Here is a 27089-nt window from a genome sequence, read left to right as displayed (position 1 = left end):
AAATCACTCGTCAGACCACACTTGGAGTATTGTGTGCAATTTTGGACGCCGATGCTCAAGAAAGACATTACTGAACTTGAAAGGGTTCAAAGGCGGGCTACTAAAATGATAAATGGAGTTGGTTCACTACAATACCCAGAAATGTTATCAAAATTAGGTCTATTTACTCTAGAAAAGAGAAGACTTAGGGGAGACTTAATATATATGTACAAGTATATCAGAGGGCAATACAGAGATCTCTCCAATGAACTGTTTGTACCAAGGACTGTGACAAGAACAAGGGGGCATTCTCTTCGTTTGGAGGAAAGACAATTTCTGCACCAGCATAGAAGAGGGTTCTTCACGGTAAGAGCAGTGAGGCTCTGGAATTCTCTTCCTGAGGAAGTGGTGATGGCCAACTCACTGAATGAATTTAAGAAAGGAATGGATGCTTTTCTTGTGAGTAACAGTATAGAAGGTTACGAATAACAGAATATTATAGGTAGATGGTTGACCCAGCTTAGGGGAAGGAATTTTTTTCCCTATGGAGAAAATTGGCTTCTACTCTGTGGGTTTTTTGCCTTCCCCAGGATCAACAATGCAGAACAGCCGCACTAAAAATAGGCTGAACTAGATGGACATAAGGTCTTCCTTCAGCCTTCAAAACTTTGTTACTATGTTAAAGGAAATCTGTCAGCAGGTTTTTCTATGTAATGTGACAGCAGCATGATGAAGGGACAGCGATGCTGATTCCTGACATGTGTCACTTAGTTTACTGGGTTCAGCAGTTGTGATCTCTGCTACAGATGTAGCAGAGCTCAGAATGTTCTGCTTTGTGTAACTCTCTAGTGATGATTTCCTGCTAGCAAAATGCTGATTTTATTGAAGCAGCAAAACACAGCAAAGTAACAAATCACAACACAGAGACTCTGCACCTACACATTGCTGCTCTCAGATTGCATAGCAAAAACTTGCTGACAGATTCCATTTTAATTACTGTTACACATTTCAAGTCGCTCACAATATGTGTAGGAAAATAAATTGTTTATTTTGTGTATAACTTTGCTACATTACTTTATACACTGCAAGCCTCTAGTAATACAATAGAGCTCTCATTACTCTGCACCAGTCTATACGGCAAAGCTCATGAGCTTACATGCTTACAAGTGGGCAGAAATCTGAGGCTATTATTAAGGTTATTATTATCTATTGGGAGTAATCCTTGACGTTTCTGAGCGAACACCCCTTGAAATAAGTAGTATGCCATCTATTGTCACAGTAGATATTAACTACTGCATACAGGATTTATGGCGTTTGTTTTGTTTATGTGATAAAAAAAAGAATGAAAAATAATAAAAAAGCCTTATACCGAGGCAGGATTCAGTGCAGATGGTTATTATGCATGTTTCTTTGTTTTACTGTACCGGCACAGAACTGGATCGGGTTGTGACTTTGTGTTGTACCTTTATCTTCCTGCATGACTATGTTCTTATTGTCTTTCCTTTTCCAGCTAGGTCCTCCACTTCCACCACCTCCTGAAGACAATATAGAGGATAATCATGAACACAAAGAGGAAATGGTGGTTGCTTTGTTTGATTTCCATCCAGTGGAGCCACATGACCTTCGCTTGGTTGCAATGGAAGAATATATGATTTTAGAAAGGAAGGACGTGCATTGGTGGAGAGCAAGAAATAAACATGGGTAAGAAAACACACAATGTGTCTGATATAACTGTGCTGGGTCACAAAGCGCAGTACTGGTGCAGTGGTCATGTGCAGTTATTACCCAGAGTAAGTGCAAGGAGAAAGAAAAGCAGGCTTATAATGCGTTCTCTGAACCTTGCCGTCTTGTCAGGGGAAAGTCTGTATAGCCAAAAGTTATCTAGTTAAAAAAATGAGGGAGTAGTACCTCCTGTCTGTGAATAAGGCTGCATGGTTTTCATCATGAATACTTAAGTCAGAGCAATATTCAATAATGTGCAAAATCTGACCATGTCAAAGATGGCTTACTAAGATCTGCCAACATGACAGAAAACGTCCATAAATAGATAAAATTAGAAAAATCATAGTCATAGAATCTGTCCCTAAAGTATATATAAAAGTATTTATTTAGTCATAGACATCAAGTATAGACAACAACGAAAAATCATAGAATGTACGTAAACATAAGATTATTATAAGAATGATCACCATGAAGGACACTAGTAAAAATAGTCTAGACGACAACACTAGACTAAAGAGTATATGACCAGTAGGATCCAGTTCTTGGAGAAATAAGCCCTGATGTACCGGGTGAGTCATAAAGGACGGACGTTTTTAAACTAATCATAAAATCGTTAAATATTTATTAAATATAAATGTATTCACAGATTTGGTTACGTATACTAATAGCATTTGACAAATTCAAGTGTGGAAAACAACATCTGCCATGTGGTGGCCATTATCAGTGATGCATTTCCAAAGGCGTTCTTGGAAGTTGGCATCAACACGTTCCAACACAACTCTGTCGATTTGGGCAACTTCCACTCGAATAGCTTCCTTCAGTTCTTGTAATGATCGAGGCTTAAGCTTGTATACACGTGATTTGAGGTGACCCCATAAGTAATAATCGCACATGGACAGGTCTGGGGACCTAGGAGGCCAATTAATATCGCCAAACCTGGAAATGATGCGACCAGGGAAGAGAGGGCGAAGAACGTTCATTGTTGCTCCGGCTGTGTGGGCCGTTGCCCCATCTTGTTGAAACCACACACTAGAGATGGGGATATGTTGCCGTCGTAACTCAGGAACAAAGAAGTTATTTATCATGGCGATATAACGTTGTGAGTTCACGGTAACAGTATTGCCATTATCGCCTTCGAAAAAGTACGGACCGATCACGCCATATTTGCCTATAGCGCACCACACCGTTACCTTAGGGCTGTGCAGCGGTCGTTCATGTAATTCTTTCGGATTTTCATAGGCCCAATAACGGCAGTTCTGCTGATTAACCATGCCATTGACATGGAAATGAGCTTCATCACTCATGAATAAAATAAGGTTGTCGTTTTGCTCAATAATTGCTTCCATCTCATGTGCGAACTTCAGTCGCGCTGCGTAATCCCCGCGCTCCAACTGTTGCACAATGGCCAATTTATAGGGGTGGAAATGCAGGTCTAAATGCAAAATACGCCTTACTGTACGATTACTGAGGGCAAGTTCTAAAGAATGTTTCCGAGCAGATCGACTCGGACTACGCAGCATGGCTTGCCTGACGCGTTCCACATTTTCAGGGGTACGTGCCGTTCGTGGAGCCCCCGGTGGTCGTTTGTTCATTAGTGTACCTCGTGTACGGAGTGCTTCAACCCAACGTAGGATAGTGTTACGAGCGGGAACAGCTTGATTTCTGTGAATATTGAAATGACGCCGAAACTCACGCTGAACGGCTGTGATACACTCATTATTCTTGACAAAACTGTCGTACGCAAAAACGCGATGTTCTATCGTCCACGGCACCATAGCTTAAACTGAAACTAAAATAAAAACAATGCTTTCACCTCACAAACATAACCCCGCCTCCCGCACATCTCTACCTCCACCTGGTGGTGAGTTATAGCCACTTCAAATACATCCGTCCTTTATGACTCACCCGGTATAATGTCTATAAGCCTTTAAGAGGCAAATAGTATAGTGGCTGTCTCAAGATTGATCCTCACCCATATCGGTCAGAGTTTTGTCAGCGGACTGCCAGCCCCTACGCACGTTTCACCTAGGCTTCTTTGGAGGGCCGTAACGACTAAATAAATGTAAATATCACCGGCGACTCTCTGCAGCAGACTGGGGATTTATAAACACCCAGGTCCAGGTGTGTAAACTAGAGCCGTAGGGAGGTTGCCGCTGGTTCCAAGAGTCAGAAGGAGTAAGGAGGTGTCTGCAATGCAGAGAACTTCTGCAGCTAGATGCAGAGCGACAGTCTGTTGCATCTGACACACCCGTGACATGCACATTCTCATTGATTTCTGAGGGTTACCAGATGCCACAAAAACGCTGAAAGAATTGACTTGCTGTGTATTTCAAAAATGCTTAAGTTTTCCAATTCAGTCAGGAAGAAATCCCAAGCATGTGAATGAGATTTCTGAGATCACATAGCTTTTGCTGGTGCTCTAAAATGCAGCATTTAGTTTTTGTAAAAAAAATCCTGAAAAAAACCCTGTAAAAATGCGAGATATGAAAATAGCCAACATGTGAAAATAGCCTAATGACAGCTCCTCTTTTATTGAAGAATTATATACTCCATAATACACCAATTTGTTGGCATTTTGTGTTATGACTCTGTGTTGTGCTGCTCCTCTGTTATTATTCCTACAAATGTATGAATAAATTGTCATCTGGGTGTTACCAGGTGAGGGCGTGTCTCTCAGCAGTCTGACATTGCCTGATCAGGTTGTGCATGAACACACCCCTCTGATAAGATGAATGGAAACACCCAGTTGTCAATGTATTAGTACATTTATATGAAGAAGTGGCACAATTCAGAGTTGTATTCACCTTTAAATATCAATTCTGGATGCCATTTTCTACAAGATTTTTAAGAAATCAGACATTTCATAGAAGCCGGTAGGTCCTCTTTAAAGAGGTTTTATACTATTTTAAAGCACAATCTAAATAGAGCCAGGATAGTGTGAAAAAAAAAAACAAAATGAAAAGACAATACACGTCTACCTGTCACACCAGGGTATAGTGATACCATGTGTGCGACGAAACAAAAGGAGATGTGGGGAAACAAGTATAGGGGAGCCCTTGCGATAGGGAGAGGGAGTAGATCTTGACCCCTCAATACTCACCTTATGCAGAACCCTACACTGTTGAGAATTCTCTCTCTGGCTTCCCTTCTACTGAAGGTAGTGGAGCTGGTCAGATTGATAGAGGGGTTGCGAGTTCTCTTTCTGGGCTCCCTCTGGTGGTTACTGGAGGTAGTGGAGCTGATCTGATTGACAGAGGCTTGCCACCTGATAATGAGGAAGACGATTGGAGATCTGGGGTTTCTGATTGGGATTTAAGACAGCTGACTCCCTCTATCCCTGCTGGTGATTTTCTTCCTGTGCCTTCTGAGGTCTGATGTCTCCTGCTCTTCCCCTGCATGGTTCAGCTAAGTGGTTCATTTGCTATTCTGTTTGCATTTGATCTGGTTTTGTCTCTCTGCTTTGTGCGGGTCAGCCAGCTCCGGCTGGGGCTATGCTGAATCACCGCCCATATGTTACTGCTTGTGCCAGTTTGTTTTGTCTCATGTTATATTGGTCTCTTTTTGCTTTCAGAATATACTAGAGTTCTGATATAGTAGGGGCGAAGTCGTGCGACTTCTGTATTTTTTGTGCATCAGACGTGTTGGACTTTTTGCAGGGTTTTTTGCGTGATTGCAGACAGTGTCTTTCCTTTCCTGTCCTGTCTAGTCAGTGTGGGCCCCATCGTTTGCTCAGTCTATTTTTCTGCCTGCGTTTGTGTTTTCATCTTGTCTCACAGACAATATATGTTTGGGGGCTATCTATTCCTTTGGGGTTTGCTCCGGGGCAGTTTAGATTTCCCCTTTCTTGCTTTAGGCTTAGTTAGCTCTCCGGCTGTGCCGAGGCATCTAGGAACATCGTACTTACGCTCCACGGCTACTGCTAGTTGTGTGGACAGGATCAGGGGTCTGCAATCCGCTTAATTACCAACCTCTCTGGTTTTCTGTGGCTTAGCCTGGGCCGCTATCCTCCTCGGTGACCCATTCATAACACTACACTCCCTGTTGCCCTAGACGGGTCCTTCCCCCATTTCCCCTCACGTCTTGTCTGACCCTGGGTTTTGCCCTGGATAGTGTGAAGGATAGCAAGACACTAGTCTTCTATTACAAGACAACATAGGATATGAGGCAGACAGGCGAAAACACACAGACAAATGGAACTCCACAGGTATCAAAAGGAACACAACAGCTGCTCCTGGAGCCTCTATAAACTCTATAGTGGGCATGGGAGGAAGTTAGGAGAGGAGTGAAATAGTAGTCCCAGTAAGTCACAGCTGACACTGGAGCCAATGGAAAGAGTTTAACTCCTTCACGACATACGCCGTACATGTACTGCGCATGTTGTGTCCCCCCCCCCTTTGATGTGGGCTCCGGCAGTGAGCCCACATCTTTCCTGGCACATATCAGCTGACATGTGCCCAGAACAGCGGCAGATGGACTCGTGATCCACCCGAGGCTATTAGCCCGTTAAATGCCGCTGTCAAATTCTTACATGTCCATAATGAGGCAAAAATAAAAAAGTTATGGCTCTGGGAAGAAGGGGAGCGAAAAACAGAAATGCAAAAATAAAAAAGGGTTCTGTCATGAAGGGGTTAAACATCAAGGAATTCTTAACCCCTTCCACACCACAAAAAAAACATAAACCTATTTAACCCCTTTACCCCCAAGGGTGGTTTGCGTGTTAATGACGGGGCCAATATTTACAATTCTGACCACTGTCCCTTTATGAGGTAATAGCTCTGGAACGCTTCCATGGATCCCGGTGATTCTGACATTGTTTTCTCGTGACATATTGTACTTCATGTTAGTGGTAAAATTTCATTCATATAACTTGCGTTTATTTGTGAAAAAAATGGAAATTTGGCGAGAATTTTGAAAATGTCACAATTTTCCTACTTTGAATTTTCATGCCCTTAAATCACAGCGATACGGCACACAAAAAACTTAATAAGTAACATTTCCCACATGTTTACTTTACACCAGCACAATATTGGAGCCAATTTTCTTTTGTTAGGAAGTTATAAGGGATAAAAAGTTGACCAGCAACTTCTCATTTTTACAACACCATTTTTTTAGGGACCACATCACATTTGAAGTCACTTTGCGGGATTTATATGATAGAAAATACCCAAAAGTGACACCATTCTAAAAACTGCACCCCTCAAGGTGCTCAAAACCACATTCAATAAGTTTAAGTTTTAGGAATTTTTGGAATGTTTAAAAAAAATGAACATTTAACTTATTTTCACAGAAAATTTACTTCAGATCCAAATTTTTTATAATCCCAAGGGTAACAGGAGAAATTGGACCCCAAAAGTCCTCTTCCGTTTTTTTGTTGTAGTACATTACTTCAATTAAATGACACCGTAGTCAGCGCGTGCGCATAATGCGAACTCCAGCGCCATTTTATTCAAGACACTGTATAAATATACCAACAAAAATGCTTGCCACCCGGGCGAAGAACAGGTGCAATTGAAAGTAAGATTATACCGAAAATGACAAATTCACCAAAAAAAAGGTCCTGACAGTTACATTATATGACCAAGCACAAACCACACAATGATCTCAGTCAACAGAAATGATGGAAACATCCCCACTACACAAAGTTGTGCATTTATACATTGACACTCATAGTGATAAGAATTGGCTAGAAAGTCAAACAAAGGCAGAATATGTACTTTTCGTCCAATTGAAGGGGATGTCTTCTACTTGAAAACATATTCTACATGGGCCCATAGGGGTTGGAAAATGATCTGACCAGCGCCACTTCTCCTTACTGTGTCTCCACTTTCCTATCTCTGTGGGATGGCTAACGTAACCGCTGATTGGTGCAGTCTTCATATTTCATCCGAATCAAAAGAGTGAGGGTTTCTTCCAGCTTGGACAGAATATGAATTCTGCAGCCCCTCAGGGCTGTTGATTGGTTACAGTGGTCACCTGACAGTACCCACTGGAATAAGAAGAAGGCTGGAGACTGGTAGGGGATACAGTGCGGAGTACAGAGGAGTAGCAACAGTCTGGTAGTGTCATGAATGTTCTGCACTCTACTGGCACTTATGGTGCGTCTGGGATTAGAAGATCACACTGGTTAGCTAATCACAGGTCTTCTTGGCTATTTGTGAGGCCATTCATGAATTAACCCCTTTCTGACATCAGACGTAATATTCCGTGCATGTGACCTTGGCCTATCTGACCAGGTACGGAATATTACGTCATCGCAATCGGCCGCACACACGGGGGAATGTGCAGGCGATCACCATCGTACTCATATTTTAGGAAACACCTGTTTTTATTTTCTGGAGTGCCATACCAATGCTGCTGACAGACCAGAGTCATAGAGCATCAAATGACTAGGGCGCCAGATAGTGCAGAATGTGCGCATGCTGACTCCATTGTCATTTTAATGAAGAATTGTACTACAATGTCAACATAGCAGTACGTATGCGCCAGCCATAAGGATAATGGTAACAGCTGGCATGTGTGCACTGCTATGTTGATGTTGTAGTACAATTCTTCAATAAAATGGCACCGGAGTCAGCATGTGCGCATACTGCACTATCCGGTGCCTTGGTCATTTGATGCTCTATGTGACTATGGTCAGTCATCAGCATCGGTGCACATCCTGCGATATCCGGCGCCATTTTGTTGAAGACACTGTGTCTGCAAATTTACATACGCAGTGTCTTCAATAAAAAGATGCAGCAGTGTGGTATGCGCACGTGCTGACTCCAGCCCCACACTGTGTGGACTCCGTCCATCCCGGCTTCAGACAGAAGGACACATCCACCGTTGTATTTAAGAGTGCGCTGATCTGTAACATCACCACTATGTGCACTCGCTCCACTCCAGAAAGCAACATAACAATTGTCTTTCTGTTAATATAGGGGACCATTGTCTTCACTTCCTCCTTGTCGCATATTAAACGCGGCCATCAGCCCACGGCTTGCTTCAATCATTTATATAATGGAAAATTTATATTTTTAAAGCAAATCTATTTACAGTAATACATGAGCGATACTTATCATTTGTGAAATGGGATTAATGGCACAAACCACATAGCTAGGATATGACTAATCAACATTTTACCTCTACGTGTTCTACAAGTCATTATTTGCATATTTTCCAGCTGTTGAAAGAATATTTCTTCCTGTAACCGTTTTTTTTTCTGCTGATTTAGATACGAAGGTTATATTCCTAGCAACTATGTGACTGAAAAGAAGCAAGACAACTTAGACCAGTATCCGTAAGTATTGTTGGCAGAACATGTCTACTGGCATGGGCCACTAATCTAATAGCTCACAACGGTCCAGGATTTTATTTTTATCAAAAATGGCCATGTTATTAGGATACAAGAAGTTTCTTTTTTTTTTTAAATCAGATAATATTTATTAATAAGATTCAGAATGAAATTGCACACAATTGTGTCCAAACAGGAGCATAGACATATTTACAGACATTATAAAACCAATCCCCCATTTCCCTCCCTCCACCCCCCCTCCCTTAAATCCTCAATAACCAATAATGAGACATTAGCATCCATTGCTTACACATGTAAACAGCATCCCTCCGGAATCAGTTTCTCTCCACCCATGGTTTCCAAAGTGATTCAAAAGATTTCACACTTTTCCTTTTCTTATAAATATCCTTCTCCATTTTAACAACTACATCAGACTGTCTATAAAATTCCCCCAGAGTCGGCGGCTCTCCACTCAACCAATGTCTGGCAATCAATTTACGTGCAACATATAGTAATCTAGCTATGGCCAGTTTGTGATGATTTTGGACTTGGATCTCCTCTACATACCCCAAAATGCATACCACAGGATCCCATGTGATTGTACATCCATACGATTTCCCAATTGCTTCTCCCACCTCCAACCAGTATGCATTCAGTCTCGTACATTGCCATAACATATGCAGAATTCCCGCTCCCTCAGACCGACACCTAGGACATTCAGAGGTCTGTCTCAACCCTGCCCTATAAAGCCTATCTGGAGTTCTATATACTCTGTGAAGTACATAATATTGTGAAAGTCTACCCGGCTCACTTAATGATAACTGAGGAATATATCCCATGATATCTTCCCATGTATCCTCCTCTATCCTTCCCACCTCTTCCTCCCATTTCTCTTTTGCTTTAATGGGAAATCTATTAAGAAAGGTATGCAGCAAATCCCTGTAAATATTTGAAACTACCCCCTTCGTTCCACCCTCCGCACATACGTAGTCCACCAGAATATCTCTACATATTTTCATATTAACCTTTTTACTCTGCGCCTGATAGGCATGTCTCAGCTGTCCATATTGAAACCTGCTGCTCTCCCGCAACCCATACCTCCCCCGCAGTATCTCAAAGGACAATAACCCCCGTTCGTCCTGTATCTGATCCACATATAGTATACCTAGTGATATCCAATTTTTAAATTCCCCCATTTTAACAAATTCAGGCAGTACTTCATTGTTCCAAATTGGGGAGAGATTTGTTAATGCTCCCACTTCTCTTGTCCTTTTAATTGCCTCCCACACTCTGTGGATTAGCATCAAAGTAGGATAGGTCCCACCAAGCTTCCCAAAATTCCCTGCCTCCAGACCTTGAACCAATGGGTCCCTTCCCACCAACCAAACCATAATCCTTTGAACCGAACCCAATCCTTTCTCCTCTCTCCATCCTCTTAACTGCTGACCCTGTGCCGCCAAAAAATAAATCCAGGGATTCCGAAGAGCCAATCCCCCCCATCCTTAGGCCTCTGCATGAGTTCCAGCCTGATTCTCGGCTGTTTTTTCCCCCATACCAGGTCTCGAAATATAGAGTTAATGGTACGAAACCACCTTCTGGGCAGCCACACAGGGGAGTTATGTAATATATATAACAATTGAGGCATAAGAATCATTTTAGCCAGGTTTATCCTACCCACCACAGAGAGGCACAACCTACACCACCCCCCTACTTTCTTCCTAAATTTGTCCAGTAATGGGGACAGATTTAAATCAATATAACTCGAAAGAGGAAAGGCCACCTGAACTCCCAGATATTTGAACCGCTGAACCACCGGCAACCTACTACCCTCCAGTGTCGTCGGAATCTCCCCACCCCCCTCATCTACCAGCAAAATATTTGACTTTGCCCAATTGATCTCCAGACCCGAAACTTCCCCAAATGCCCCAAGAATATTCATCACCCCCTCTAAGGCCTCTCCAGAATTTTCTAAAAATAATAGTATGTCATCTGCGTATAAGGCTATTTTCTCCTCTATCATACCATACCGAAACCCCTTAACCAAAGTCGAATTCCTGATTGTCTGCGCCAGGGGCTCCACTGCCAGCGCAAAAAGTAGCGGCGATAGTGGACACCCCTGCCTAGTCCCCCTATGTAAACCAAAACTTCCAGAAACCTCCCCATTAACTTTCACCCTAGCAGTCGGAGAAAAATACAACAACTTCACCCACGAGACAAAGATAGGTCCAAAACCAAAAGATCTCAACACTTCCCAAAGATAGCACCATTCAACACTATCAAATGCCTTACGCGCATCCAATGAGACTACAATTCTATTCCCTTCATTATCCGACGGCACCTACAAATTCAAGAATAATCTACGTAGATTTATCGCTGTAGACTTATTTGGCATAAAGCCCGACTGATCTGAATGCACCAAACCCTGAACCACACCTGCCAACCGGCTGGCCAAAACCTTAGCCAAAATCTTAACGTCCGCCGACAACAATGAAACTGGCCTATACGATTCCGCCAATTCTGGGTCCTTTCCTTCCTTTAAAATGACTACTATTATCGCCTCTCTCATGGAGACCGGCAGCTCTCCCACCCTTAACGCCTCCTCAAAAACTTTTTTTAATTTGGCCACCGAGATGTCCATTAAATTCTTATATATCTCAACCGGTAGTCCATCAGCCCCAGGAGCCTTGTTATTAGCCATTGACATAATAGCAGATCTAATCTCCTCCTCCGTTATAGGTTCCTCCAACCTTCCCCTATCATCGTCCCCAATCCTAGGCAGTTTCGCCTTACCCAGGAAACTTTCAATATTCCCCATTATATCTCCCACCCCTGACGTATACAGCTGCTCATAAAAACTTTTAAATTCCCCTAAAATATCCTCTACTTCCGTCAATACATTCCCCTCTCCCGTTCTTAGTTTGTATACATACCCCGATTCCCTCTGTGCAGCAGCTACCACCGAAAGTAAGTGTCCCACTCTTTCCCCATCCTCAAAAAACTGTACTTTCTGAAAAGCTCTTTTTCTCTCCACCTTTTTTATATATAGCTTATTAACCGCTTCCTGAGCTTCTTTTAAACTACATTTAGTTATCTCTGATGGGTCCGACACCATATCCCTTTCTGCTCTTTCCAAATCCTCTATGATCTCCTTATCTTCCAACCTAGTCTTAGATTTACATCTAGAAATTTCCCTAAAAAGAATACCCCTCAGAAAAGCTTTCATTGTGTCCCACACCACCCGCCCCTCCACACCACCCGCCCCTCCACACTTCCCTCCACACTTCCCTCATTAAACTGCCAGTACTCTGTGATTTCCTTCTTAATGATATCCATATCAATATGTTCAAGCCACAAGGGGTGCAATTTCCATCCCACTCCCTTGCTATGCCTCCCATCTGCCCGTCTAATCAAGAGCTCTATAGGCCTATGGTCTGAAATCACCCTCGGCAGATATTCAATACCACAAATCATACGCGTCATTAAATCATTTCCCAGTGCCAGGTCAATCCTGGAGAGGGACCCATAAGTTGCCGAATAACAGGAGTAACAAACCACGCTCTCATTCCTCACCCTCCAGAGGTCCACCATCCCCATCTCCGTCATATAATTCCCAAACTTCTACAGTTTTTTAATACCTTTGCTTGAATCTTTCTTATGTCTATCCCACCCTTCATCCATCATATTATTGACATCTCCAATGATTAACATGGGAAACCCCATAGCCCTTTTATACAATTCAAATATTTCTTGTACCTTTTTCCCGGAATATGGGGGTGGGAAATAAACAGCCGCAAGACACAGTGACTGCCCATAGAGTTTACAGAATAATAGAACATATTGCCCATCCCTATCTATATGGCACTCAATTTCTTCAAAGGGCGTGGACGCCCCAATCAACACCGATACCCCCCTAGCATACGAGGAGTACGTAGAATGGTAAGACCTCCCTATCCACCTTCTTTTTAGCACATCTACTTTTTCTGCAAGCAAATGCGTCTCTTGGAGACAGATGACATCCGGGCCCCGTTTTCTCATATATTCCATTATTGCCGTTCTCCGGTTCCCCTCCGACAGTCCTCTTATATTCCAGCTAACGACTTTAATTGTGTCTCTCACCATGATACCTCCCAAGTACCAATTCCCGACCCCTGAAAATAGGACACTGTTCCCAGCAATTTGTAAGTCTCATTTCCCCGCAACAATCCCCAAACCTACCCTCCCAACTCCCCCCCCCATATTCTTTAACACAGTAACCCATAACAATCCGCTGTTGTCGTTCACCTCTCTTATCAGAGAGTAGGTAGTCCAGCGTCTAGCTACCTCTTCCGTAGTACCTTAATCCGCTGTTACTAAAACACCTCCCCAGCCCCTCCACATATAAAACAACATTTTGACAATAAGTCCTCCGGAAACCACGATAACTTGTGAACTCAAAGTCCAATGGCAGCAATATGGCAGCAACTTCTTCACTTCCGGCCTCATCCCTTCACTTCCCTCTTTCTTTATTAGCCGAGAGCTTCTGCTGATTTAAGTCCAGCCACTTAGTGGCGTCTTCTGGTGTTGGGAAAAAATGAACCGTCCCCAGTGCTACAACTCTCAATTTCGCTGGGTAGAGAGTAGAATACACCAATTTCAAATCTCTCAGTCTCCTTTTAACCCCTCCATAGCTCATCCTCTGTTTTTGTACCTCAGCCGAATAGTCTGGGTAAATAGAGATCTTCTGGCCATTAATACACATGTCTTCAGCCGTACGCGCACACCTCAATATGGCATCTCTATCTCTATAGTTCAGGATCTTGGCAAGGACCGTACGAGGGGGGGATCCCATCGGAAGGGGTTTCATAGGAACTCGATGAGCCCTTTCCACCACAAACATCTTTAGACAGGTTATCACCACCTATCTTGTCCTGGAGCCATTTTTCAATAAATTTTGTAGTGTCATTTCCTTCAGTCTTCTCAGGGATACCCACTAATCTTACATTGTTCCTCCGTGAACGATTCTCCAGATCATCAGTCTTATTAATCAGAGCAGCACATTTTTGCAAACACTGAGTGTGGGCCTTTTGCATTTTAGAGATATGGTCTTCCAACACACTCACTCTCTCCTCCACCTCTCCCACTCTCTTATCCATTTTGCCCATGTCTGCCTTTATTGTAGTAACTTCTGCTATAGTTCCATCCACTCTGTGAGTTAACGTTGTTATCGCAGTTTTGCATGATCTGATCAGCTCATAAATGTCCCGCAAAGTGGGCTCCCCTATAACCAGCTCCTCCACATTCTCTTGTTCCACACCATCATTCCCCCTCCCATCTTCTTCCCCCTCCGGCCCCCCCTGTACCGTATCATCCTCAGAGCCTTCTCCCTGCTCATTCCTCCGTTCTCCAGCCTGTTCCTTCTTCTCTTCAGCCATCTCTTGCCGTGCTCCCTCCACCCAGGCATATTTCTCCAGCTTGGCCGCCACTTCTAGCCTCTTTGCATAAGAGGCATTTGCCGCGTCCGCTCTCTCAGCCGCCTCCACGCTGTCGGCGCCATCTTGGGTGCGGATCCCCGCTCCTGCCTTGGCGTCCTGCTGCCTTCTCCTGACCATCGCTGCAGCTCCGCACCACTTCACCTGTCGGGGCCGACCTCCTGAGTCCCCTCTCAGCCGCCCAGAGATTCACCAGCCTCCAGAGGGGTCCTATCGTCAGGATAATTGCCAGTCTCAACGGAGGAGCTCCAGAAGTCGACCGCTCACATCAGGTGCTAGGCCACGCCCCCCAACAAGTTTCTAATAGCTTTGTATTCATTTTTTTCCCTTTACCTCTCTTCCTTGGCTGGCTGAAATCTGGTTTCAACCTCTCCCCTTATAAAGAATGGGGAACAATTAAAGACCCCATGGCCAAAAGTTGAGACTGACACAAATTTAGTTTTCTACAATGTATGCTGCTTCAGTTTTATGTTGTGTAGGGATTCAACTCGCTCAGGAGCCACGGGAGTCAATCAGGGTCACTTTCCTTTTAAAAGTTCATAGGGTTTATTGCTTCATAACCCATAAAGCAGCACATAACATAAGGAATAACCTTTAGGTCATGCGAAAACAAGCATAAATGTCCATTATTTCAGGCTCAGTCCTGGAGCCTCAGCAAAACACAGGAGGCTTATCCCTCCTCACATACAGCCAATATACTATAGGCCTCCCCGGGTCAGCAGCCTCAGCACGTGGTCTTCAGGAAGGTAGCACACCTTCTACCTAGGCCTGCCGGGACCTTTCACATGGCCCAATCAGATCCATGCGCTCTCTTTCCATGTGACCTACCCTGGCCACATTATATGGCTCATAGCCACGCCCACCGGGTCACATGACTCTGACCTCATCACCGGTCCTTCAAGCAATCATACACATATACTTTATTATGACACTCTTAAACACACCCCTGGGTGGATTTGTAGGTAGCTCTCACTGACACAGTGTAACAACAGCTCAGCAGTGCCTCTGCTGATCAACACACATATTCCAGCTTCCATCCCAAGGCCACCTACCTTGGGATACATAACGGTCATTCAGCATCCTATACCCATTACTACTATGGATATGCCTGTAGGCCAGTCTTGGGACACCCACACAGCACCCCCTAGCGGACATAGTGGTCACTACACCACATACCTCCCCCCTCTGTTCAAACTTCTGGGGTTGAACACATGACATCACCCAGGGATCTCGAGACCGGGCACCCATGTCACCTTGCCCTACAAGTCGAGAGGACCGTCTCCGTCTGTTTCAGTAGTCATCCTGCATCATATTTATGTTAGGCCGCCCCCAGCGGTCAGTATCTCAGCCTTGGGCTTTGACCTTTCCGTCAACGTCCGTCAGCGTGACCAGACACTCTTTAGTCTTCACCTGTCTGCAGTGCGCTCCGTCACCCGACCTTTCTCTCACTGGCCCGCTCTCCCGGTTCGTACGGTCATGAGTCCCACGTCCAGTTGGGCTAACTGGCTGGTCTGAGTCTGACCCTCTGTCGCTACGTCCACCACCGGGTCTCGTGCCTTTGCTACTAAGATTAGAACTGCCACTTGCGGACTCTCGACATTCTTGCCTTCAACTACCTTTCCTTTCACTATTTGGATGATCCCTTCGGGTCCTTACACCTTGGGTTGGAGGTGGATGCCACCTGACATTCTGTATCTGCTTATTCATTTGCAGTCGGTGCTGTCTTAGCTGCTCTATCTCCTTCAGGTACGCTACCCAATATTCCAGGAGCATGCGAAGCTTCCCAATGCTTTCCATCGAGCCAACCACAATGACTGGAACATGTTCAACAGCCACTTGGACTTCCCCAGCAGGTGGGATCCTCACTCTCTTCACACTGGATCGATTTACCATCTCCTGCATCACCTTTCCAAGTCTGCCAACGACTTTCCCCACTAGATTTCTGGGTAACGGAATTATGTCTTCCACAAAGCCCAGCCGACTTTGAGCTTCCCTCGCAAGCTCCAGACGTCGAGCGGCTTTCCTATTACGCACCACGAGCATCTGTTTCGTGCGGAGACATTGTAGGTGCATCTCCTTCATGACAGCCACCCTTCTCTCTGTGTCTTCCGTTTCTGCCAGTATCACCAACTGGTCTGTCTCTGGTGCCCAGTTCACACTATAGGCCTTTACTGCCTTTTTAAAGGTCTCATGCATACCCTCGCTGGCACATGCTTCTCGCACGTCTTCGGGTACCTCCATCACGCACTTGAAGGTCGTGGACTTGCTCTCATCCTGGATAGACGGTTCTGGGTTTACCACAGACACTTCCCTCAAGATATCTGCCACGACTGGGTGACTGTCTTGGGCAGCTCTTGGCTCACCATCTTCCTGAGATTTGCAGTCTTCAGGACCCTTTTCCAAGACGGGTTTTGGCAGTTCTGCCTTGTTATCACTTGGGCTCGGCCGCTGTACATCTTCGTCCCAGCTCTTCTCCCGCAGAAGACCTTGTACTACTCCTCTGAGTTCTTGGAGAACTTTATCCCGCTCATCTGCCAGGTAGCGACGCTCATCCTCTCTCCGGGGGAATCTCCTGCTGATGCTTCTCTTGGGCCTCTCTGAGCACCTCCATATCCTTCACTATAGCTTTGTTCATAGCTTGACACGCTGACAAGTGACCTGTGAGCTCAAAGACTTCCTTCTCCAGCTCATCCACTCTACTCAGCTGCTTGCCTTAGGACTCTTTCCCGTTCGAGATGTCCTTCCACTGTCTCCTTTATCAGCTGTATCTCACAATCCTGTTCTCTTTTGGCCAGCACGTGTCTCACCGCTACCTCTTTAACTATATTTTCAAAGGGTACCACTGGGTCAGTCCTGTCAGTCTCATCTCACAGCCCACCATCCGTCATGTCACGAGACGTCAGGTCTGTAAGTTGGGCAGATGTACCTTTTCTTCTGGTCGGTTCTACCTCTGACCTGTCCATTTTAGGAGGCGTCACCGTCTTAGTGTCCGCTGGCCCCACAGTCGAAACGTCTTCATCGTCCGACCATGCGTCATCAAGCACGACAAAGTCTCGGCCCCTCTCAAAGGTATGCACTAAGTTTGGTGGCATACTACCACCTTGACACTTCCCCTTTGTCATCTCAATCATAACTCTGTTCACCGTATAATTCACAATGACCCCATGGTCGCAGCAAACCCTGACGTTTTTCTCGGTCAGAGATAAAACGAGAGGAGTTCCTGTCAGAGTCACCTGACTCTGAGTCCAGCCTACCAGGGACTCCTTCCCGATGCAGCATCACGGTACACACCTGTGGCCCATCGTTATCAGGAAAATACATGCCGCACGCCTCAAAACTCATACACACACAGTGCGGTTCCCCTGACATACCCACTGAGGCAACTAGTGCTGCCATTTCCTGAACCACCCCAATTTGGGTCGCCGCCCGCTCCTGGGACTCCACCCCTTTTTGGGTTACCACGCCAATTTGGGTCACCGCCCCCCTCTGGGACGCCACTTGTTTTTGGGTTACCACCCCAATTTGGGTCACCGCCCCCTTTTGGGACTCCACCCTCTTTTGGGTTACCACTACAATTTGGGTCACCGCCCCCTTTTCGGATTCCACCCCCTTTTGGACTACCACCCCGATTTGGGCCACCGCCCCCTTTCGGGATTTCCCCATGACCGTTCTGCAGACCTTCTTATGCCACAGTTCACACAGTACAGTTTGTCTTTTTGGGCTGGTACTGGCCCTTTAAGCACAACACCACACCAGTTTCTTCTGGCGCTGCCACAGCTCCTGCTGTCACAAATCACCAACACCACCGGCTGCCGTTCACACACCGCTGCTGGTGTCGTCTTCGTAACCCCGCCAAGTTACCGGAAGCCGCTTGTCCCCTTCGTAACCCCGCCGAGATACAGGAAGCCGCTTGTCCCCTTCGTAACCCCGCCGAGTTACAGGAAGCCGCTTGTCACCTTCTTGACTCCCACTGAGCCACCGCAGGCTGAGTTGAGAAAAGAAGAAAAAAAAACACCACAAAAAACTCACGTGACCTTTCTGTGTGCTATTCAGGACGTTCCGTCTCCGCCTGAGACCGTCCAACACACAGGGCGCACCGGGTGCTATTCAGGGAGCCGACCCTCCTCCCAAGGTCTCCCAACACACCGGCCTCACCAGGTCCATGGGCTCAGCGGGTGCTCTTCAGGACATCCGTCTCCTCCTGAGACTGCCCAACACTCACGTCTCACCAGGTCCAAGGTCATACCACGTGCTCCAGGGAGACGATTCTTCTCCTAAAATCTCCCAACACTGACCCTCCAGGACCTTGATCACTGAACCCTCCAGGTATACAGTCTTTCCCACTGACCCAGGTCAGCATACCACAGACTCCTGTCTGTTACCTGTTGGTGACGGCCACACAGGTTCCCAGATGCCTCTTCTCCTCAGAGGTATCCCACAAATATCAATACAGTCACTTTCTCTGACCCCGGTCAGTATTACTCACGATTTTCCAGACCGTCTTCTCTCCTGGCTCAGAGCCGCCAGTACGGCAACATGTGCTTCTTGGAACCGCTGCCCGCAGTCTGTCACCAATTGTAGGGATTCAACTCGCTCAGGAGCCACGGGAGTCAATCAGAAGGAACGTTCCTTTTAAAAGTTCATAAGGTTTATTGCTTCATAACCCATAAAACAACACATAACATAAGGAATAGCCTTTAGGTCAGGCGAAAACAAGCATAAATGTCCATTATTTCAGGCTCAGTCCTGGAGCCCCAGCAAAACACAGGAGGCTTATCCCTCCTCACATACAGCCAATATACATAGGCCTCCCCGGGTCAGCAGCCTCAGCACGTGGTCTTCAAGGAGGTAGCACACCTTCTTCTACCTAGGCCTGCTGGGACCTTCCACGTGGCACAATCAGATCCATGCGCTCTCTCTCCATGTGACTCACCCTGGCCACATTATATGGTTCATAGCCACGCCCACCGGGTCACATGACTCTGACCTCATAACAGGTCCTTCAAGCATTCATACACATATACTTTATTATGACACTCTTAAACACACCCCTGGGTGGATTTGTAGATAGCTCTCGCTGACACAGTGTAACAACAGCTCAGCAGTGCCTCTGCTGATCAACACACATATTCCAGCTTCCATCCCAAGGCCACCTACCTTGGGATACATAACGTTCATTCAGCATCCAATACCCATTACCAAAATGGATATGCCTGTAGGCCCGACCTGGGACACCCACACAGCGCCCCCTAGCAGACATAGTGACCATTACACCACAGTTGGCAAATTACATTAACTCCAGATTGTTACGAAAAGAAATCAGATGAATTGCAAATGTAGATCAATCATTTATGCGTGGAGGCTTTTCATCCAAGGGAGTAGGGTCATGTACAATTTTGCCATGAATAAAGAATGGTATCTAAATCTCTTCCACAAGAAAATTCTCCAAACCATCCAAGAGCAAATTGGTGATAAACAATGCTTTTTCCAATATGATGGAGACCTTGTCACAACAAGGCAAAAGTGAGATCTCAGTGGTTTAGTAAACAAAACATTGAAATGTTGGGTCCATGGCCAGTCAGCTCCCCAGATCTCAACCCCACTGAGAACCTGTGATCGATCCTCAAAAAGAGGGTGGACAAACAAAAATGCACAGACTGTGATAAACTCCAAGCACTGATGAGACAAGAATGGGTGGTCATCAGCCAGGATCTGGCCCAAAAGCAGATATCCAGCTGCCAGAGGGAAAGACAGAAGTCTTGAAAAGTAAGAGTCAGCGATATTAATATTGAACTTGGTGGATTTGTCAATAAAAGATTAAGAACTTCTGAAACACTTATAATTGTACTTCAATAACTATAGAAACATTTGACTAAAAGATCTAAAAACACTGAAGCTGTGAAAACCAAAATTTGTGTCAGTCTCAAAGCCAGGACTGTAGAGAGGCCGAGTTCTGCCCATAAATGAACTTTGATCGAATATCTACTAGTTGATTGGTGATAGCTTAGGGCCCCATCCACTAGGGAGCGTTCATGTCTTCAGCAGAACATTTGCTGTTTCCACTAGGTGATGTACCTCCAAAAATGAAGGTTTTTATGCAGTACAAATGATCCGTTTTGCTTGCTGATCATCAGTTTACCAATCATCAGCCTGTGTAATGGGCTTTTATAGAAGTAGATTTAGTGTTGCAGAGATAATGGTTGTCTTGTGTATGGGCTTAGAGGGAAAGGAAACGTTTATTGACCGAGCCGCAGCATCTACAAGCAATTGTGACCAGACGTCTAGAACGAATACCGGAAGCCGATGTGCTGCCATGGCCTACCTCATAGCTGGGCTTTAGAAGAGACGAGTAATTCTATTATATACTGGAATATGTAAATATACTACAATTGATCAAATGATCACAAATTCAAGTCACCTAGGGAACTAAAACATAAAGGAAACTTTACAAAAATATTTTAAAACCTATTACAAAAATAGAAGTTTAAATCCCCCCCCGCTGCTTTCATATTAAAAATAAAGTGATATCAAATATACAAATATTTGGTATCATATTTGTCTTCAAAAAAAAAAAAGCAATAAAAGTAATCAAAACTTTGTATGTACCCTGCAATCTCTCTATATAAAAATGAATGTGTGTGTGTGTAATACCAACCAATCACGAAGCAGCAGAGTGGGACCCCAACCACTCACGAAGCAGCGGAGTGGGACGCGCTTGGAGAGCAGGGCTGAGGACTGATACAGCAGGACAGTGCATGGAGAGCGGGGCTGTGGAGGAAGACAGTCTTCAGGACAGGGGCCAAAAAGTGCCGAAACCCTGCAAGCCCTGTCCCGGCTCAGTCGGCGCTCTCCGTCGCCAACTGCGCTATCCCCCCTCTCCACTGCAGCTTCCCGGCCTAAATTTAGTCCCCGGCTTCTACTGCGGCCTACTACAGCGCTAGGCCACGCCCCCGCAGGCTGCCCAATCACACGCGCTGCAGCTCCGATCTAGCTCCGCCCACTCCGGCCGACCGCGCTAGGCCACGCCCCCCGCAGGCCGCCTAATCACATGCGCTGCAGCTCTGCTCTAGCTCCGCCCAGCTTGCCCACTCCGGCCGAACGAAAAATCTGCGCACCTTTCTGTCCTGGTCCTGGCGTCACCACGTGTGGTGCATGGAGAGAGGGGCTATGGAGGAAGGAAGACCGCGGGGCTGTAGAGGGAGAGAGCGGGAGAGCAGGGCTGTGAAGAAAGAGAACGGGGCTGTGGACGGAGAGAGCGGGAGAACGGGGCTGTGGCCAGGGAGAGCAGGGCTGTGGATGACGAGACCGGGGCTGTGGAGGGAGAGAACGGGACAGCAGGGCTGTGGACGAAGAGACCGGGGCTGTGGAGGGAGAGAGCAGGACAGCAGGGCTGTGGACAAAGAGACCGGGGCTGTGGAGGGAGAGAATGGGACAGCAGGGCTGTGGAAGAAGAGAGCGGGGCTGTGGAGGGACACGGATGTAGAGCGCCGCTGCGGAGGGATAGAACGGGACGGCGAGGAGAGAGCGTGATGGCGAGTCGAGAGCGGGGGTGTTTAGGAAGACAGCGGGACCCACACTTAGGTACTATGCCCGGGCAACGCTGGGCTCTTCAGCTAGTACTAACAATAAAAATGACAGCTCGCCATGCAAAAAACAAACACGCATAGCTCAACTGACAAAAAATAGACCGCGCATGTCTCAATAACTGGGGACACAAAGCAATTTTTTTTTTTTACAAAATTCTGAAATGTTTCAACCATTATGTATAAGTATTATAGGTTCCTTATTATTGTAATCATACTGATCTAAATTTTACAAAACTTTAAATTGCGCAAAAACAAACTCAAAAAGCATTGGCAGAATTGCTTTTTTTTCACCATTTCTCCCCAGTAGGATTTTTTTCTTCCCATTTTTCACTACATTATATAGTAAAATAAATGGCATCATTCAAAACTGCCATTCTTCCTGCAAAAAAAAAAGCAAGCTGTCATGCAGCTATAAAAAAAAGTTATAGCTCTTTGAAGAAGAGAAGGAAAAAAGCATAAAAATGAAAAATTACCTGGTTATGCAGGGTTAAAATAAATTAAACTAGGATCAGCATCTTTATAATTGATTTTACGATTGAACCAGTAGTCATTGTTTTTGGCCAATTTGTGCAATGGAATCGGTAGCCCAAGGAGGCGATTCATCAAGACTGGCGTAGTGCCCACCAATCTGAATTATGTGTGTCTGTTACACAGCGTGCACCGCAGCCAGAAATGTATGCCCATCAGACATACTTGTTCTGGGCATACTTGTTCTGGAGTAAGTTCTGCTACTTTATTGGCATAAGTTAAGATGAATTTGGCCAGGTGGGTGTCATAATGGACCAGCTATATACCGCCCATGGTATGCCCATATCAACAAAGCTGGTCTGGACTGGCGTGTGAACGCCAAAAGTCATAATATCTGTGAAAACTGTAACGGTGTGGACCCACTGGCCGGACTTACCCTGGAGGGGCGTGACTAAGTGGCTACCTGGTCTTCACTAGCGCCTCTGATGGTGAGGATATGCTTGGGCCGCAGGATAGTCACCAGGTGCCACTCCAGAGCAGCTGATCCATCAGTCAGATTAGGTATTCGAGGTACAGAGGTTTGAGACAGAAGCATAGTAAGAGGGCCTAAGGTCTGGGCAAGCATCTCAGATTCAGAAGCAGAGAGAACAGACAGGATGAGAAGAAAAGTCGGGTCAGTAACGGGAGGGATAAAAAGCAAAACATCTTCACTGGGAACTAGATGCTAACAGCAAACTAGTAAATTAATCTCAGGTAGAGGTGTGGAGGATAGCGCGGCCTGATATAACATCTGTTGGGTGGTGATTGGCTGGGGAATCCAAACCCTGCAAGACACAGCAGGGTTAAATTCCTGCAGGATCTGGCCGCACCCCTATAGCCATGTAGAGACATCAGGGACATGCAGCAGAGTGTGAAGTGCTGCATGTGGAGTCAGTGCGGCGGCCTGACATGAGTATAAACAGGGCAGCGACTGCAGTGAGTAGCACGGTGCCAGAAACGCGTGCGAGTTACCACCATGACACAAAACTAAGAAATATTGTGACTTATTATTAAGATGTTTATTCCAGATTTTTGGCATAATCCCCTTAATGAATCGCCCCCAATGTGTTTCCATCATCCTGTACAAGGCTAACTAATATTTTGATTTTTTCAGATGGTACAGCAAGAGTATAAACAGAAGTAAAGCAGAGCAGCTTCTTAAAATGGAAGTAAGTAATAAGAAATTGCTATGCTTATAGCTTAATGGGTTTTCTAATTTGAGCAAAGTGAACTCCATACGATGGCAGACATGTGTAATAATAAACTCAGTTGGTACTCGCCATCCACCGATTGCTCCCCGCCACTGCTTAGGACTTGCTGTTATGGCTGCAGCGGTGACCTAATGTCATCACTGTGCCTCACTGCTGCAGCCAATCATTGAGCTAAGCGGCTCAGCACAAGTCTATGAGCTTGGTGAAGTACCAGCTAGCTTTATTATTCTATATGCCACTTTTCACTCTCACTGTTCAAGTGTAAACCCTTAAATATCCATTATACTTATAGCAATAAAATATAATTCTAATGTTGTGATATGCCGTAATTAAAAATCCTTTGCATGCACATGTTTCACTTTACTTCATTGCATTTTAGAGCTTTTGTGGGTTATTATGAATATAAATAGAAAGTATTGGAAAAATTAAGATTTTTAAATAATTTGCATGCTTTTTTGTATGCTTTGCTTGCTAATCTTAATTACTGGAGGTGTAATTGCTTGTTTGTAGTTATTTTGAACTCATGGCATGGGAAATCATCTTAACGGGGTTCTCTTGGAATAGAAAAAAAATAAGTAAAGGAAATGTCATTATAAATAAATACATTTAATTAGCAAATCAAAATTGATTTTCCTTGGGAGGCGATTGCTGTAGAATTAAAATGACCAATTCCTTGTTACACTTATGGAAACCTGTCCTAGAATGTTAAGGCCAGTGCCTGTGAGCATGTGCAGTAGGAAGCTCCTCTGCCTGCATGTGTAGGTAGATGTGCTCTCAGTAGATATTCTGATCTAGTACTGGAGATACCAGAGGTGCTGAGGTAAGAAGAGGCTGCTCACACTACTGTTCATCCTGTCTTTCTGGTTTACTTCTGGAGATACCATGGGTGCTGAGGTAAGGAGACGCTGATCACACTGCTGTCTACCAGGTCTTTCTAATCTGATACTGGAGATACCAGGAGTTCTGAGGTAAGAAAAGGCTACTAACACTGCTGTCCACCCTGTGTTTCTAGTCTAATACTGGAGAGACCAGGGTGCTGAGATAAAAGAGACTGTTCACACTGTTGCCCACTCTGTGTTTCTGATCTAATACTGGAAATACCATGGCTGCTGAGGTAAGGAGACACTGATCACACTGCTGTCTACCATGTCTTTCTGGTCTAATACTGGAGACACCAGGAATGCTGTGCTAAGAAAATGGTTGCTCATACTGCTGTGCACCCTGTGTTTCTGATCTAATAGTGGAGATATCAGGGGTGCTGAGGTAAGACGAGGCTGCTCATATTGCTGTCTATCTGATCTAATGCACCTTGGTGCTCAGAACAGAAGAGACCACTCACACTGCTGTCCACCATGTCTTTCTGAATTACATAACCTATACTATGTAATCTCCAGGTCACAGCTGTGGAGTTTCCTACTGCACATGCCCACTGGCACCTGACCTGACATGCCAGGGCAGATTTCTTTCAGTGTAACAAATTGGCGGCCAATTTAAATGTTTATAGCAATTACCTACCTAGACAAAACCATTGTGATTTGCTCATTAAAAGAATTTAAGAATTTATTTATAATGACATTTATGTACTGACTTGAGACTTAATGATGATATTGTGGTTATAAATAAGTAGCAGTCTTAACCTATATATAAGACGAGGCATATGTTTTTACTTTAAGGAAATGCTCTTAAATACTGAAAGTAACAAACAGAGCAGGTACTCACTCTCCCTGGGTCCAGCGCCATCTCCTCATCTCTTTTCGGGTATTAGGGTTCAATCACTGAGCTCAGTGGCTGTGCAAATGTAGATGGTATTGTTATTTTAGGTAAGTAAGAGCATTTGGGGTCCACTTTCCCTAAAGTGGAAAACCCTTTTACAGTCAATTCTTTAAATTGGCCATTTTTCCCCAAAAATATGTCTATTCTGTCCATCTCCTTTACTGTAGTAAATGAAATATGGGTCCAGAATGTCTTTAGCTTCAATATATATTAAAAAGCTTTTCCTGTCAATTTGTAATTATTACTATTGCAACAGTATATGAAGGCAACTTGTGAAAGGGGATGTTGAGAAACTCCGAAACTACATGACATACAAAGGTTTTAGACAGGTGTGTACAAAATGTTATAATGTTTTAAAAAATTAGAAGTGTTGATTATAAGTTTTTTTATTAATTAATATACCGTAATTTTTGGTCTCTAAGACGCACTGTACCATGAGACACACCTAGGTGTTAGAGGAGGAAAATAGAAAAAAAAATTGAAGCAAAAAATGTGGTCAATTCTGTACTAATATCCCCCCATCCTGGTGTGTGTATATATATGTTCCCAATCCAGGTATACATGGCCCCCTCATCCTCATCCTGGAATACATGGCCCCCTCATCACCATCCTGGTATACATGGCACCCTCATCACCATCCTGGTATACATGGCCTCCACCCTGGTATTCATGGTCCCCTCATCCTTGTTCTGGAATACATGACCCCCTCATCCCCATCCTTGTATACATGGTCCCCACATTCCCATCCTTGTATACATGGATAACAGTGTGCCCGCTATTAAAGAGAAATTAATATTCACTGCTTCCCATGCACTTAATTTCTCTCACCTCTATGCACTGAAGCTGCCGCTGAGAGATGGGTGGGACTATGGGTATGGAGAGCAGTGAATATTCATTCTCTTTAGTAGCCGGCACACGTGATCGCCGACCGCTGCAGGAAGCCGACAGCTGTGGCTAACAGTGTGCCCGTTTTTAAAGAGAATTTAACATACACTGCTCCCCACGCTCATAGTCCCTCCCACCTCTGAGCGCTGGCTTCAGTGCATAGCACTACGATGACGAACTGTCTTCTGTTATAGTCAAATGTTTTAAATTTTGACTCATTAGTCCAGAGCGCCTGCTGCCATTTTTCTGTATCTGGTTCCCATGATTTTGTGTGTAATTAAGTCACTTGCCCCTTGTTTACATGTATAATGTTTGGCGATAATTTTTCCATCAAGACCACTTCTTGCCAGACTAAATAATAGATCGGTGTAACTGGGTCTTACTGGTTGCTGCCTGTTCTGAGCTGATGGCACTGCTGGACATCTTCCAATTTTCAAGGGAAGGAAGCATGATGTATCATTCATCTCCTGCGCTAAGTTTCTTTGGCTGACCACTTCGTTTACTGACCTCAACAAGGCAAAAGCTGATCACAACAAATATTTATTTGATTTGGATTTCTCTTTTTCTGAATTTACTTTGCATTTTCTTAATTGATAAAATAAACTATTGACACTTCTATTTTTTATAACATTCTTAGTTTGCAGCATTTTGTCCACACCTGTCTAGTTCTCACACATTATATATC

General features: G+C 44.8%; 1 protein-coding gene across 6 annotated transcripts in view; it reads left to right on the top strand.

Annotated features, from left to right (window-relative positions):
- The window catches only part of TEC (tec protein tyrosine kinase), a 181765-nt gene that overhangs the window by 93058 nt on the left and 61618 nt on the right, over nucleotides 1–27089 (top strand). For all 6 annotated transcript variants that reach the window (XM_073583479.1, XM_073583476.1, XM_073583480.1 and 3 more), the window contains 3 exons: nucleotides 1490–1680; nucleotides 8915–8980; nucleotides 23650–23704. In XM_073583479.1, the coding sequence (XP_073439580.1) occupies nucleotides 1490–1680; nucleotides 8915–8980; nucleotides 23650–23704 (312 nt within the window). The remainder of the gene's footprint in view (nucleotides 1–1489; nucleotides 1681–8914; nucleotides 8981–23649; nucleotides 23705–27089) is intronic.

This window comes from Dendrobates tinctorius, unplaced genomic scaffold (genome assembly GCF_039654945.1).
Source record: "Dendrobates tinctorius isolate UK_male_01 unplaced genomic scaffold, ASM3965494v1 ptg000079l, whole genome shotgun sequence".
Classification (NCBI taxonomy): domain Eukaryota; kingdom Metazoa; phylum Chordata; class Amphibia; order Anura; family Dendrobatidae; genus Dendrobates; species Dendrobates tinctorius.
Note: the sequence above shows the minus strand (reverse complement) of the source record. Positions and strands in the feature narration are given on the sequence as shown.